Raw genomic sequence first — 17,099 nt, 5'->3', positions numbered from 1 at the left:
AATATTATAACTTTCCTCCATCCTACACTTTTTGTAACGCTCTCCATTTCCGCATTGATTGTATAATTTTACCAAATGTTTAAATGTTGGTTATTTTTATTTTAGTTCATAGAAGAAAATGAAAAAACATAGAGACTAAACATCTTCACATCAGGCTTAATGATTCCCTTATGGGTCGATAGCCTTAAAAGATAATAATAATAATGATAATAATAATAATGTTATTTTGAATTGATACATTAAAAAAATACTGCTTTCACATTTTTTCATGCGTTACATTTTCCATCGAGTTATGTTGATACGTGTAACTTTTCTCCACAAATTCTATCAAAATTAAAATAATCAGCATTTGCCCACAGCAACGTGTGGGTATTTTGGTTAGTATATATATATATATATATATATATATATATATATATATAAACATATACACACATATATATAAATATACATATATACAGGGTGCGGCATATGTAACGCCCTTTTTATTTTTAGTCTTATAATGAATATATATATTTTTTTTAATTAATTGCTAAATCTCTATTTTTTCAGATATCTTATACAACCATGAGATTAACAAAGGAACAGAGTAAAAGTTATTCAATTGTACTATCAAAACAATAAAAATGGTGCTGAAACTGCAAGATTGTTATCAGTTGAATTTAACATCCCAAGGGTGCAAAGTCGAAATATCACAAGCTTGATTAGAAAATTTGAATCCACAGGAAGTGAAGTTCAAAGAGTGGGCGGACCTATTGTTGCAACAAGCTTAGTAAAGTCCAGTGAACTACAAGAATCGTTGCTGCGTTCTCCTAAAAAATCCAGTAGGCGTCTTTCTGCCGAGTTAGCAATTGGTGATAGGAGTGTTCGCAGAATGTTGATGGAGATCAAGACAGACGATTGCAATTTTGTGAAATCTTTATGACTAAAGTTAATGTTGATGTAACTTTCCTTGAAAAGATATGGTGGTCAGATGAAGCAACCTTTAAGTTAAATGGACACATCAATCGCCATAATTGTGTGTATTGGAGCAATGATAATTCTCATGTCATCTTGGAAAAGGATATTAATTTACAAGGAGTAACAGTTAAGTCCGCCATTTCTTGCATGGGATTAATAGGGCAGATATTCTTTTAAAGTACTGTGAATCAAGATAATTATTTGCATATGCTACAAACAGAATTTTGGGCAAGAGTTGAAAATCAAAATTATATTTATTTTCAACAGGATGGAGCACCTCCCCATTATGGGATACGAGTTAGGGAATGGTTAAATGAAAATTTTGAAGGTAGAAGGATAGGACAAAGAGGACCTAACACCACTGGATTTTTTTGTATGGGGTGTATTAAATGATCAGGTTTACAATCTTAAGCCAAAAAAAAATCCAGAATTAAAGAATGCAACTTCAGATAAATTTCATGAAATTACCATTAAAGTGTGTCAAAAAGTTTGTAAAAGTGTTGTTGGTAGGGTTCAAAACTGTATGGAAAATGAAGGGGAACATTTTAAACATCTCAAATAAATGACTAATTTTTAAAGGTCCACAGCTTTTGTTACTTTTATTTTTTTTTCTTAAAGTTGGTTTTATTTTATTTTCACTGACCATTATTGAACCCAATAAACATTCTATTAATTTTGTTAATACATTAATCTATTAACCTGTGGAATACATTCATGTTAAAAAAAATAAAGGATAAAAACGTTAAAATTTTGTTTCACTTCAGCAAAGGGCGTTACTTATGCCACACCCTGTATATATACATATACACATATATATATATATACATAAATTCCTAAAAAAAAATCGTATTATATATATATATATATATATATATATATTCCAAAAAGCCCTTTCCAGTCAAGGCACACACACACTTCACCAATTTGTTGTCCTTTTTAACTTCACTTTTTTTTTAATATTGTATATTCCTATATATTATTGTATATTGTCATTTTCTTAACACGTTAGCCGCGTCTGGCAACTCAGTACACTTGCCCACACCGCGTCACATTTATAACCCGGCCACGCCAGTGTCCGTTGGACTTTTGCAGAGTGAGGAGGTATGTATCACTCTGAGAGCGTGGCCTGTAGTGTAGAGCATAAAAACCCATGGTACAAATATATACCGAATCGCGGACCAGCAATTTTTTCCCCTTCTAACACGTATTGGTACACCAGTGTACCAGGCATGGGTTATAGCATATGATTTATATATATATCCATTTTCTCCTATTTGATGTTGTTTTATGATGTATATTTGGGTTAGTATTGATACAATAACTTAAATTTTGATCAATTTTGCATAGGAAAACTGATAATATTGTCTTTTTCACTCTAAACAGACATGGAGACGTCTTACTTTTATGGAGAACAATCACATACTTCATCTGATGATTCTGATGATTCTGACTTTGTTGTCAGTAATTCAGATGATTCAGATGATAATTTCTCTGACGAAAGTGAATCTGAAACAGGTGCAGATCAAGATGAACCTGTTCAGCCACCAAACTCTGGGAGAAATGGAAACAACAACAGTAACAACACACAATGTGAATGGTTGTCTGTGTCCTCAAAACAACGCATGCATACCTTTACTGGCAAGGAAGAAATGAGAGTCACTATCAGTAACACAGGTGACGAAACTGAGGTACTGCCTATTGATGTATATGGTCTCTTTGTATCTGATGATATCATTGATATAATTGTTCAAGAAACCAATAGGTATGCACAACAAGTAGTTGATGCTGCAACAGTAACACGAAGGTCACGACTGATGTTATGGAAACCTACCAACAGACAAGAGATAAAGATTTTTTTTTGTATTGTGATGTACATGGGATTAACTGTAAAGCCTGAAATTCAACTCTACTGGTGTAAAAGTGTGTTATATGATGATCCCTTTGTACCAAAGCTAATGTCAAGGGAAAGATTTGAGTTTCTCTACAAATTTTTGCATTTTGTAGACAACAGATGTCATGTAAATTGAGCTACTTGTTAACAATTCTAAAGCTGTGTACAAACCTGGCTCCAAACTTGTTGTTGACGAGAGCATGGTGCCATTTAGAGGGAGATTAGGCATAAAACAGTACATTCCAGGAAAAGCTCACAAATATGGAATGAAAGTGTACAAAGTTTGCACACCTGAGGGATATACATGGAATTTAGAGGTTCATGTAGGGATGAGTGACAAGATTGCTGACCTAAATTCAACTGAATCACGTGTGGTGAAATTATGTAATGAATTGTTAGGTATAGGATGCACTATATACACTGACAACTACTACACCTCAATAACCCTGGCAGAGTACTTGTTGGCCAAGAAGACCTACATTTGTGGAACTGTAAGAACAAATAAGAAATATTTGTGCCAAGTAGTAGTAAAAGCAAAGTTGAGGGTGGGAGAAATGAAAGCAGCAGAAAACAGACAAGGTGTGAAGTTATACAAGTGGAAAGATAAGAGAGATGTCTTGACACTATCAACAGTACCTGAGCATGGTGGTGACTTAGTTCCAAGTGGAAATAAAAACAGAAAAGGAGAAGAGATTGTAAAACCTGAAAGTGTCATTGCGTACAATAAGGCTAAAAAAGGTGTTGATGTTGCTGATCAACTCAATTCCTACTACTCACAACTCCGAAAATCAAGAAGCTGGCGATGGAAATGATTGCTGGGATATCAGTGACAAATGCTCAAATTCTTTACAATAAATACTGCTCAGCAAAACAAGTATGTCTGAGAACCTTTACTGAATCTGTAATCCTCTCTCTTACTAAAAACATTCCTGGGGAAATAAGAAAACCAGGGAAGAGGACCTCTGATATATCGGGTGCAAGAAAAGACCATACCTTACAGGAAGCACATGGTCCAAAGAAAAACACAAGGAAGCGATGCAGAGGATGCTATGAAAAAATCTCACTTTGTGAGGGATACAAGGTGGCCACAAACAAGGCTAGGAGAGTAACCACCTATTGCAATGAGTGTGAGGGTCAACCACACCTTTGCATTTAATGTTTCAATGAAAAACATGACTAGTGTTATAAATAAATGATCAATATTTTGCTAAAAAACATTACTTGTATTTCAGATTAAATTTTTTCTTTTCAACAAATAAACTTACTGTCTTATTATTTTCATTTTGTTTTCCAGTACCATAGCAATGCATCTGCAGTCATAATAAATAAAAAAATATACGCAAATTGTTTACATACTCATGTTTGTGATACTTTTTAGAAGGTAATATTCGGGCCACAGATGTACCAATACGCAACAAGTGAAACATCTGCTCGGTACACGGGTGGCCCAGTACGCGGTTAACGTGTTAATAAGAGTGAATTAAAGAAAATGCTGGTTAAGATCTCTCGTGCATCTTGACATACACATTTTAAATCTGGTATACAAATTTAATGACTGACATTTACTTTTATTTAACCAATAAACATGCCAGTGATAGACAACTGAAGAGAAATTTATGATACAAAGGTTGTATATAATAATTTTTTGTGTTACCAAAGACATATTACCAACACAGTATCATTGCTTTGAGACATAACAAATTACAAATCCTAAAGTCTTACAGATCTGTCACAATATGCATTCATGAGCTTCTTTAAGGATGTATGCTTCTTGATTTTGAAATGCACTGTCTGCCCATCTTGTCCCACCACTTTCAGGTTGATGTGCTCTGTAGATTTTTCCTCCTTCTGTAAAATAAAACAAAAGATTTTAACCCAAAATGTATACCTTATATTGACAACTGTTGCCTCAAGTTTCACTCATTGACACTTGCAGCCCCATAATCTTCAATTCTAAGACCTTCCCAGTGATCTCTCAGCAAGAGATACGAGACTGCTGTGTTGTATTGGTGTGCGATTTTCTATGTCACCAGTTTGCTGAAGTAGAAGGGGAGTAGTCTACATTTATCAGCTCTTCATATATGAAAAGAGGGAGGAAACACAACTAGGTCTCTTACTCCATCACTTGCCAACCACCACTTGTGCTGACATTTGGGCCCACAACATAAACCCACCTCAGGAATTGGCCCAGGACATAAACCACCACCAATTTCCAAAGAGAGTTTTTGTCCTGGGCCCAAACATCTGCATAAGTGGTGGATTAAGAGACCTATATGTATAGTCAAAATTGAGAGAGAGAGGTATCTTGGACCTAGTCTGGAAACAGTGTCTGCCCCTTGGAGGTCTACCTCCTAGTGATGGCGAGGGTGCCCACAGGATTCGATGATGGGTGGTCACTTTACTCTTTAATTTCTCTTTCTTGTATGAATGGCTATCTCTAGTGTGTAGCTGGAGCTATATTTACGAGTTTTGTGCATGCTGGGCATGTGTAGGAGCCTAGATTGGCTTATAACACTGGTTAGGTGTGGGAAGGCAGGTGCCAGAGCACCTACTTGTATTTACTTAATTGTAGTATACAGGAAAGGAGCAACGCTCGTTGTGTCACATTATCTATTCTCTAACATACCTACACTCAAATTCATGTACAGTTCCAACTTAATCTATTGTATTGTTTGAGCTTGGGCTATATCACCTTCTAAGCTATTTCACATTAAAGTCCTCCCATATTTAATCAGGAGCTCTCTTCTGTCAATGCAATACATCTCCATTAGTAACCTGAAAACTGTAATCATAACCTCTCTTTCTCTTTGATGTGTGTATGTGCGATTCACCATGGTCTTGGATCACATGTTGGACTTGTGATCGACAGCTATTTCCCTCCCAGAAGAGAGCTCAGAGCTCATATATGACTGATCTATGGGTAATGCTGTGACCTTACATGCACACACACCCCCAACTCCTCACCCACAAGAGTTGGAGTAACAAACAGCAGTACAACGATACTAAAATTATTTCAGTAAGTCCTCGTGTGTATATGTGATTCACCATGATCTTGGATCATGTGTTGGACTCATGATCAACAGCTATTTCCCTTCCAGAAGAGAGCTCAGAGCTCATATATGACTGATATATGGGTAATGCTGTGACCTTATATGCACACACACCCAACTCCCCACCCACAAGAGTTGAAGTAATGACTCTCAGCACAGAGATACTGAAATTATTTCAGCCCTGGGCAGGATTTGAACTTGGACCAATGTATTGTGATTGCACCATCAAGTCATGTGTACATGTGAATGTGTATGTGTATGTATGTGGAAAGTGAGGAGTTTATGCCAGGAGGCTGTGGACAAACCAATCATCTTTGCCCTACGTGCATGGACTACTGAGGCAGGTAACAAGAAAGTGAGAGTGAAATGACTAAGTTTTGGGACCTGTTCCAAATACTAAGTGCCAGCCCCTTGGGGCTCCACTTTTGGGAGGAGGTGAGGCTAGGAATTCTGCCAAACATTTCATCACTTGTGTGTATTTTATTCTTTTTATCAATTTGCTGTATTTTTTTTTCAGGTTTTCCTTGGGGATGTGTGTGAAAACTTTATATCTATTGCCACCATTATTACTGTAGCACTTTCTTGTTGAAGCCTTCTAATACTTGTTGATTAAACTTAACTTTATGAGAAGTGTGTTAACAGTGTTCTTATTTCATGACAATAATATATACGTATGAACAGCTATGGGTCACATTCTTTGTGAATCACCTACTCTTTTGAAAGACACCCTTACACTGCCCCCAAGCACTATACATGTCCCTAATATGCAAATCCACGTGTAAGCATTGAACCCATTCATATAAAGCCCTCGTTGCATGTTGTGGAAGGTGGTGTAGCCCTATTTTTTCCAATTAACTATACATTTTAACCCTATATATCCCAACCTGACGAATTCGTCAGTCAAGCTTCGGGTGAGTCTCACTGGCATAGAAAAGCAGTTATAACCGGTGTGTCTGTCCTGACGAATTCGTCTAGGCTTCCTCTCTCAGAGAACAACACTTGAAGCTGATTGGTCGAGAGTCCCTTGGGCAGTTCATCATCAGCTGATAACATCAACAGTGGTGTGAAACGTGGTATTTCTGGTGCTATTTATTTCATCATGGAGGAGTTGTCAGGTATGTTACATGCTGCAAATAATTTTTTTCTGAAATGGGAATAGTTATAGATATCTGAGAATGTCATACTGTTTCTTTTTTTGATGAAATAAGGACACTATAGCTCATTTTATGTCGATGACAAATCCGTCATGTTGGTCATATGGCGCACACAAAGAAACGTATGACCAACATGACGAATTCGTCATCTACATAGGGCATACAATATTTCTTATCAGTATTTGTGTATTCATTTGTTTATTACTAATATTTTTTGTATGTATGCCTTTGTTTGCAGGGTTTGATGTATCTTCATTTTACTCAAGAGCTGTAAGCAGGCAAATGTGCAGGGAAAATTCAGAAATTATGCCAATTGAACAAGATAATGGGTTGAGTGACGAGTCTGATGGAGAGGAGGAAGAGGAAGTAGAGTTAGACTCCATTCACACCCCAAGTTTCAGTGATTTCGATCAAGGTAGGGAGTATTTTTTACCTACGCTAAGACAAAGTGAGGACTAAAACCAATAATTGCCTTGCCTGCTGGCATCCCCACCCATGAGAAATACAGAGAGGTCCAAAAATGTGTGTGTGTCTATTTACCTAGTTGTTCATTATTTCTGAAATTTTAATCAAAATATGTATTTTACAGAGGTGCCACCGGATGTCAATGTGAACGAAAGGGTTGACGAAATTATTATTGACATCCCTAGTGGTCACTTAGAAGAAATAGAGGAAATACAAGATTCTATTGAACGCCCATCAACTAGTACACAAGCGTCTCGGCCCTCTAGAAGACGTTTTTGGACCAGAAAAACAGAGTACACCCCTTCACCTTTACCAAATTTTATGCCTGGCAATGAAACAGCTTCAGTCAAGTGACTTGAACCCATCACAGTCAAACCCATTATGGTATTTCACACAGTTTTTCACTCCTGATTTTTTAGATATGATAGTCTATCAGTCTAATTTGTATGCTACACAAAAAGATGTGAACAAACCTCTAAACCTCACTAAGCAAGAACTTGAACAATGGATAGGTCTACTTATTCATTTCAGCATTATTAGGACTCCCCAGACACATCTCCATTGGTCTGGTGAATTATTTGGGAGGTATAGGGAGTATACTGCTTTAGTTATGAGTCGCAACAGATGGGAGACTATAAAATCCAACTTACATCTTTGGGACAACACTGATGAGGTAAACAATGATAAACTGTTCAAAGTCGCCAATGGTAGACCATTTGCGGAAAAAATTCCAAGACCTTCCAATGCAACAAAACCTCTGTATTGATGAACAAATGGTGCCTTTCAAGGGAAGGCACTCTATGAAACAATACATGCCCATGAAACCCAGAAAATGGGGTTTCAAGTTCTTTGTTCTTGCAGACAGTGGGGGGTCTTATTCATGACTTCATACCATACACAGGTTCAATTCAACCTGTGAATGGAGACGGTATTCCAGATCTGGGTGCATCATCTAATATTGTCTTACATTTGGCTGAGACCATTCCAAACAATAAGAATCACCTACTTTATTTTGACAACTGGTTTACATCTTTACCACTTGTAGAACATCTGGCTGACAGGAATATATGGTGTTGTGGGACAGTCCGGGCAAATCGGCTCCAAGGCCTCAAGTTCACATTGGACGCTGACATGAAGAAGAAAGGCAGAGGTACATTTGAGGAATGGAAATTATCTGGTGAGGGCAGCCAGGCAACAACAGTCAAATGGTTTGACAATAAATGTGTGACATTATTGTCTTCCTTTGCTGAGGGCAATCCAACTCACACTGCACGACGCTATGATAGAAGTCAGAGGAAAGTTGTGGAAATTCCACAGCCTAACATCGTACATTTGTACAATAAGAACATGGGAGGTGTAGACCTGGCTGACTGTCTTCTAGCACTATATAGGATCCCGGTACGTTCTAAGAAATATTATCACAGACTCATCTATCACATGATTGACATGACTATCAATGAGGCAAGGCTGGTATACCGAAGAGATTGTGAGGCCAAAAGTATTCCCCAGGAAAAAAGACATTCCCTACTGACCTTCAGGATGTCCTTGTCAGAATCACTCATCAATGCAGGGAAATATATCCCCAAGCGAGGTCGTCCATCTTCAAGTGAGAGAACTCCTCCACCATCAACAAGAATTCAAAGAGTTGGCCAATTCAAGCCCCAGAATGATGTGAGACTAGATAAAGTAGGGCACTTCCCAGAGGTGAAAAATCCTCGTTTGTACTGCAAACGAGTTGGATGTGCGGGTCGCACCAATATCAGGTGTATCAAGTGCAAAGTGAGTTTGTGTCTAAATGAGAGAAACTACTGTTTTTTACAATTCCATACTTAAGATAGTGTGAATCCCTCCCTCTCATTTCCTAGTGTAAGGAGTGAGACAAACAAATACATGCACTGTATTTTTTTCATGGTAATTATTATTTTCCTCCTTTCCAACAAATTTCTCACTGAGGAGTTCAGGTGTTTTCTTTTCTAAAGTATAATATTTTGAATAAAGGTGTTATTGATGATATTTCTACAATTTTCAGCAGGTTTTTCACTGCTAAGAACAGGTATATTATTTTTTGTAATAACCCATATTATATAAAAAAGATATTTCAATTATTTATATACTTAAAACAATTAATTTTCATTAACAAGATGTCAAGCTATCAAAAGAAATTGTATTCAAGTTTAATTTTTCAATAAGATATTCATTTTTGCCGAGATAAGCAACAGAATTGCTTTCTATATTCTAATAATTTAATAAATCTTGATAATACAATCTTTAGCCAATTTCATTTCCCTCGTGACCAACATGACTAATTCGTCATGGTACTGTATTATTGCATAGACTGTAGCAATTGCCAGGAAAACTTATCTATAACATTCCTCAGGTCCATAATAGCCTAGAAACAAACGCATGATTTTTTTTGTCCGGCCAAAATATATGTGGTCCATATAGGGTTAAGCAAATTCACATCATGTGACTATCTTTCTAATGCATCCCTCACATGTGTGGATCAGTGTATATAGGTACATTTACCATACTCCTGTTGGGCATCAGTCAAATATATTCTGGAGTTAATCTCCAATCTTAGTTTCAAATCCTAAAGTTTATTAGGACACTCTCAACCTCATTCTCTTATGTTACCACACAATTTTCTATTTTCTAAGACTGACAACTTTATTAAAAATGTTAAAATAAAATAAAATAAAATAAATATATGTTGTGTCTTGTTGCATTACTTATGACCCAGGCAGTGGGCAGGAGGCAAGGATGGCCTTCATCCACAAGAAGCTAAGTTGAAAAGGAAACAAGGGTGATGGATGGGAGTGCAATGGGCACGTGCCTCTGACTTGGCTACCTCTCTTATAAGGGGGAAGAACCCTTTGGTATACAGATATATAGATATATATATTTATCCCATATATTCACCATTTAACATGTGTTTATTCTAGTTTGTCACCACCAAAGTTATCAAGTGACCTTGCAAAATGTGCTCTACACTATGAACCCACTTCCACTTTGCTCAGCACAACTTTCTTGAAAGACGCAGAGTGCGGGGTGATCTAATAGAAGTGTTCAAGTGGATCACAAGGGTGATGCAAACAAGGTCATCATAATAAAACAACAGGGCAGGACTCGCAGTAATGGGTATAAACTGGACAAATTTAGATTTAAGAAGGAAATAGGCAAGAATTGGTTCACTAATAGGGTGGTCGATGAATGGAATAAACTTAGTAACCATGTAGTAAGTGCTGAAACTATCAGTTGTTTTAAAAAACGATTAGACAACTTTATGGATGGGGATGATAGGTGGTGATGGATACGGAGCTGCCTAGTGTAGGCCTTATGGTCTTTTGCAGTCTCCTTTATTCTTATGTTCTTATGTTATGTTCTTGCTATTTCTGGGTTTCTCATCCTGGGAGGTTGTCTCTGTTAACAAGTTTTCCACTTTTTGGTTACACATATGCCTATTTTCTCATGCCTTTTAACTTGAGTATCAAACTATTCATTCAAAGTTTTCAATCTTAAAGAGAATCTTCAATTTAGATCTTGTCATTAGGATATGAAAAACAAGTTCCACACAGTTAAATCTCCAATCAGTTCAAGCCTGAAATTTACAATGGATTTCTCTCCGGTTTATCTAAATGAAATGATATTGTCTAATATGCCTTGATGTTTATTTGGTATTTGTGTGTATTACTGCAACAGGTTTGTGTCGTGTTGGGAGGTAAAGTTAAAGGTAATGGGCAAGGGACTGGAAATGGTTAAAGAAAATGAAGAAAAATGGGAGGTGAGCCACCCGTTGTTTGCTGACAACACTGCACTTGTGGCAGAGTCAGACAGGGGATTAAGACAGGCGCGGATCCAGGAATGTTATTCGGGGGGGGGGGGGGAACTGGTAAGCAATAACTGATACTTGAAACACGCCAATATTTTAACCCCAAGAATAATGCTGTTGGCTTGGAGATTGGTCCAGAAACCTAAGTCTGTTTTACTCGTAATTGTATGTGAAGTATATAATTCACAAATATAATTCAAATCATAAATTCACACTAAAAAGTGTTTATCCAAGGAGAATCAAACTCGAGATGAGTGTACCACACTTGGGGGCGTTGGGGGGGCAGGACCCCTGGGCCCCCTCCTTGCATCTGCACCTGGATTAAGACAGTTACTGATGTAGTTAGGGAGGGTATGTGATAGGCAAAAGTTGAAGGTAAATGTGGTTAAAAGGTGATGAGATGTTCATGGGGGGAGGATGGCAGTGAGTTGGAAGTAAGTCTTACAAGAGAGAGGCTGGAGGAAGTGGATAGCTTTAGGTATTTGGTGTTGCATAAGGCAGGAATGGAGGTGGAAGTAAATTGTAGACTGAGAGAAGCAACTAAATGCCTTGGGGGATTAAAAAGCATAATGAGAAATAGGCATTTGAGAATGGATGCAAAGAGGACTATATGACAGGGTGATTGTGCTGACAATACTGTATGGGGCAGAGACCTGGAATTTAAGAGAGGCTAAGAGGAAAAGTTTAAAATGTGTTTGAAATGAAATGTCTGATAAACATGGTTGGGGTTACTAGGCTGGATAGAGTGAGAAACGAGGTGGTGAGGAGGATAGCTAGGGTAGAGAAGGAGATGGGAGATAAGGCTGATTAAAGAGTATTGGGATGGTTTTGACACATGGAAAGAATAAGTGAAGAAAGATTAGTAAAAGAAATGTGGAAGGCAGAGGTGGAGGAAGTGAACTTGAGGGGATGACTGAGGATTAGATGAATGGATGGGGTAAAAGAGGGGAATGTCTTCTGAGCAAGGAAGGGAGAGGACAGAAGATAGGGGTGAGTAAAGAATGGCCATGTATAGATGATACTGTGATGCAAGGGATGGGGTGGGGAATAAGGGGTGTAGTAGGAAGTGGTTATGTATGAATGATATTGTGACTCAGCCTGAAGGATTTTTTTTTTCCGTCTTCTCCTTTTTCTGCATGATTCAGTGAAGTGGCCTTGTTGTGAACTTGCTGTGTTTTGCTGCATTGCTTCTGACCTAGGGTAGTGGACAGGATACAGGGATGACCCATCATCCATGAGGAGCTAAGATGAGAAGGAGGATTGGGTGGTGGATTGGAGTGGAATGGGTGAGAGTGGGTACTTGTGTTTTGACTTGGCTACCTCACTTGTAAAGGGAGAAAAAAAAAAAATGTATATAGATGTGTATTCGGTCTTCTGACATCATCTATCAAAATCAATTATAGTGTGTCACTTCTTGATGAACAAACACCTCATATTACTTGCACTTTACTCATGCACTATGTTCTCATCAGTTGCTCCTTCCATCTTTACTCCAACCATTTTTCCTTACTTCAGTTTTTTCTTTATATGCTGATTAAGTTCCAATATATCCTCTAAGATTCCTCGAAACATTGAATTAAGTTTTAATTTCTTCACACAGGCATCTCTTTGATTTTCCAGTTTATTCACATCTTTCTTGCCGCCAAAAAAGCCTAAATATTTGGCCTTGTACTTGATAAACACATGACCTATGAGAAACTGAACATACTTAAGGAAGTTGCAAGAACATGATTTGGAAGTTGAAAAAACAACAATAATAACTACTAACAGAATACAAAAAAACCCATAAGAAACTAAGATAGAAGGGACAACAAATGGGTTTTGGATAGGTGTGGGGATGGGTACAGGGGGTGTATGGTTTGACTTGGCCAACCCCCTTATTAGGGGCAAGAAGCCCTTTGGTATATACTGTATACATATAAAAATTACCTTTACCCATGGATCAACTATCAAAATCAAGACTACCTATAAAAAAAAAATACAGCCTCATACAACTGTCCGCACTAATCAACAACAAAGAAACTCCTACATTCAGAGACCAAAATACATCCCATACAACATACATGATAACAACAGGCATACAGTTCTATGCATTTATTTATGTATTTCATTTGTTATTTACATTATAGTTTTTATTTATTAATTTATTATTATGATTTTTTTTTTGCATCCGACCTAGATATGGACCAAAAGGTCTCCTGTTGGCATGCTCCGCCTTTGTAATCCTTTGTAATACACCCAACACTATCATATCACACACAGTTCACTATACGCATAAAAAAGTTACTTTAATATCAACAATAACCTATCCCTTGCATCCCACAATACATCCATAAAAATGCACATACACACAGATCACAAAACAAGTATTCCTTCACAGGCTGCCAAATTCTACACTTCACCATTTTCCCAGAAACTAATCCAACATAGAAATCAGCACCAAAGAAGGCAAGAGTTGTAGTGGTATGCAGAAATTCATGTCACCAATTATGCACTAAAATAGTACCAACACAGAATTCATGTGTCAACATATAGCATCTACCCAAGATGCAACCATCTCATGGAAGACGTAGCACAACTATTAATACATTGTCCTTCCCTCATCTGACAATGCAAAATCTCCTCGCTGAATGACTCTGGGATGAACCACTGGCTCTGGCCGCTTTGGAAAACCACGGGTGTCTTGCATGAGAGAACCAGAGCAATGAAATTATCTATAAGAGAAAGGATCTCGCCAATTCATACCACTAAACAACAAATTGGATCACACCACTAAACAACAAATTGGAGACCTCTTATCACAATTTAATATTCTTCACAGGTGGAACCAATGATGGGTACATGCTAATGATGGTGCTGTGAGATGGATGACAAAGAATCATTCCCATACTGACCATCTTCAAAACTTATGAACATCTTCATATCTACCTAGATGATGAAACCCTAGGGGCTGACACAGTTTAGAGCAGTAATTCTTCAACTGTGCACCACAAGTATCCCCTAAGTGTGCCGCGTATTTTTTATGGATAGATATGCGTACTTGAATTTATATTACTACACACACATGCATGCACATATACTAATATCATGTCAAATACATATTTCTGTGTCAATGGTATAGGTACCAAACTTACACTATACTGAGCTGGTGCACCATCAAGGTCCAAGATGTGTCATTAGTATGTCATTAAGCAATAAAGTTTGAGAACCTCAGGTCTAGAGACTGTGTCCAGGATATTTCTCCGCTTTAACTATGCTTTCTGTATTTTTTCATATACAGGGGGCTAACAACCAGGAACCCTTCCCCTTCTATTATGGTAAACTAATGATATAAAAACTGTCACACACTCATACAACAGTCCAGTTTTAGCAAATGTTCAGGATGACATAGATTATAATTTTCTACATTAAATGTATTTATCCAAACTTAATTAGATGAAATAATGGAAGGACTTTCTCTAATATTTTTTTTTTGTTAGAAAAGGATATATTTTGTTGTGATCAATATTGAAGAGGGAGAAAATTGTGCTTACAGATGGGACTTCTAGGATTCCCAAGCTCATCTGAAAAAATACAACAGCTTCTTGTCAGAGATATCTATGGGAAGGTCCAAGGACCATTGCAAACTATAGTGGGGCTATATATGTCTTTTTGTTTTAAATTACACGCATTTCTCTGGTGATATTTGAAGTTAATTGTGACCATACAATATAACATTTGAAAGACACTAAACACCATAATAAGTACTTAAACATAGAATATTCTAAACTGTGAGCAGTTAAAAAATTGCAACAACATTCAATATTATATAAATAATAAACAGGGCATCATTCCTCTGATGGTCAGCGAAGTTTGTTGAATACAATATTTATATGAGAATCCTTTATGACAAAAACACTGATATATGCATGGACAGATAAACTACATTGACTGCAAGAAAATGTCATTAATAACTCATAATTTCTCACACATAAGACCTCAAAATTATAAATAGTTCCCACAAATTGCTGTCATTACTTTATCCCAACTATGTTGAGAATATAACTAGAGGTTCATATATAAACTGTAGATTGAATACACCACGTATCTAATCATCCTATTTACTATAATTCAAAAGTTCATTACTCAAATTATATTTCATAATCTGGCTGATTGCTAGAACTGAACTTGTACTACCACAATTACACTTCTGTGACTTCAATGATTTTGAGTTGTCATACGACAACATAACGAATTAGTAGGTTTATAATTTTTCTACGTAATAATCCTCATATTACAGAATTCCCAGTTTGTTCAACTATGACATTCTCATAATCATGAATGTACAGTATATGATTAGTATCTCAAGCACCTTTTTTGATTAGTGACACAACTCCATGTAAGCCATGCTACCACATCTACTTAAGTTTGGTGAGCTCTAGAATTTTAATTATAATCTTATCTAATCTTACAAACCTTGGCTTCTTCAGACATGATACGAAATCTATTAATTCGCCCTATGAGCAAAACTCCTTCCCCGTTTGTGTATACTGTGTTCTATTGCAATCACATTTAAAGGGGAAACATTTTTAAATACATTTATACGGTTTGAGAAATATAAATGCAGTCTTTAATGGGACTGGTATTGCATAATTATATAATATAAATATAAATACAATAACGATTTATTGTATAATATACTTGACATCATTCATTACACAGTGGCTTTCCTCATTATTTCCTAAAGATGATTAACCCAAGCCTATCAGCTTCCAAACAAACAACCTTTCGAAGTATCTGTAGGCGGGACTGGGTAATTCCTGCTGGTTTATTGCAGATAACCATTCCTTATATGTAATGTCTCGTCTCTCAGAACTATGTGCTGTGCATTTCTTAAGTAATCTGTAAGAATAAGCATTGCATGTTTTAATCATGAACATATCTCATTATGAAATGAATTAAAATGGTTGCAATTTTCTGTAAAATTACGTACACAAGATAAATATATGCCACTGTTTAACACATTTATTGTACTTTTTGTCAAGCGAACTTGTATTATTTTAACCATCTTTTAAGAAATTTATGTTTTTTCACCCACGAAAATATACTTATGCAGACCGAGTTCAAGCCTGATAACGGCTTGTACGCCGTATTTGGTTATTGCATATTCAGTCTCTACTTGCCATGGTAACAATAAATGTATAAAACGGAAGTCACCGAGGACTGTGATTCAGTAATCATGTAATTGAGATTATACCAATGTCTTTTCCTGTCCATTCAAGAATTAATGAGATATCTTTTGCATCTAATGCAAATAATGACGTACCACTGCGATAAGCGTCCCAATACTTATTTAAATAACAGTATCAATGTGATATTTTAAGCGTAAAAGTTTAATTTCATGGTTAACTCATAAATGGGCGTTGACGCCTATGTTAATTTTTTATTGCAGTTGAGCATCTTGGAGACAGCTGTTGAAAATGATATGATAGTAATTGCAGGTCTTGTAGTCCATGCGAGAGGCGTCGGCGGGCCCGCCAAACGCCGCCCACCGTCAATGAAGGGTGGGGCAGTTGCATACCAAAATCACCATGGGCAGAAACATCAAGAACAAATTCTTTTATTTACAAATATACAAGTACACACATAAATAGCATTACATTTATTGTTCCTAGTATTCTTATCAGTGATTTTTGTACGCGTAAAGGGCCTCTATTACCCTTAACATACAGAATACAGTTTAAAATAATGGTTCATATACAGAAGACAGA

The 17,099-nt window shown here is 36.7% G+C and overlaps 2 protein-coding genes across 2 annotated transcripts in view; one reads left to right on the top strand and one right to left on the bottom strand.

Moving 5' to 3' along the window:
• Positions 1-15,896, bottom strand: part of Sumo (Small ubiquitin like modifier) — a 29,753-nt gene extending 13,857 nt beyond the window's left edge. The window contains exons 1-2 of the mRNA XM_076178566.1: positions 15,805-15,896; positions 4,574-4,699 (exon numbers count right to left, since the gene is read on the bottom strand). Coding sequence (XP_076034681.1) covers positions 4,574-4,699; positions 15,805-15,822 — 144 coding nt within the window. The 5' untranslated portion in view covers positions 15,823-15,896. The remainder of the gene's footprint in view (positions 1-4,573; positions 4,700-15,804) is intronic.
• On the top strand, positions 4,749-8,069 carry LOC143021213 (uncharacterized). The gene is made up of 3 exons (XM_076178567.1): positions 4,749-7,016; positions 7,294-7,470; positions 7,645-8,069. The coding sequence occupies exons 1-3, from the start codon at positions 7,001-7,003 to the stop codon at positions 7,872-7,874; spliced, it is 423 nt and encodes a 140-aa protein (XP_076034682.1). The 5' UTR covers positions 4,749-7,000; the 3' UTR covers positions 7,875-8,069.
• Positions 15,897-17,099: the final 1,203 nt, after the last annotated feature.

The sequence above is a fragment of the Oratosquilla oratoria genome, chromosome 41, assembly GCF_046742065.1.
Source record: "Oratosquilla oratoria isolate Oo_2021 chromosome 41, ASM4674206v1, whole genome shotgun sequence".
In the NCBI taxonomy this organism is placed as follows: Eukaryota; Metazoa; Arthropoda; class Malacostraca; order Stomatopoda; family Squillidae; genus Oratosquilla; species Oratosquilla oratoria.
This window is presented reverse-complemented; position numbering and strand designations above follow the sequence as displayed.

Bases quoted from the DNA above. Each gene is read 5' to 3' on its own strand.
- LOC143021213 (XM_076178567.1), top strand. The intron at 7,471-7,644 runs GTAGGGAGTATT...TGTATTTTACAG, and splicing joins TTTCAGTGATTTCGATCAAG to AGGTGCCACCGGATGTCAAT.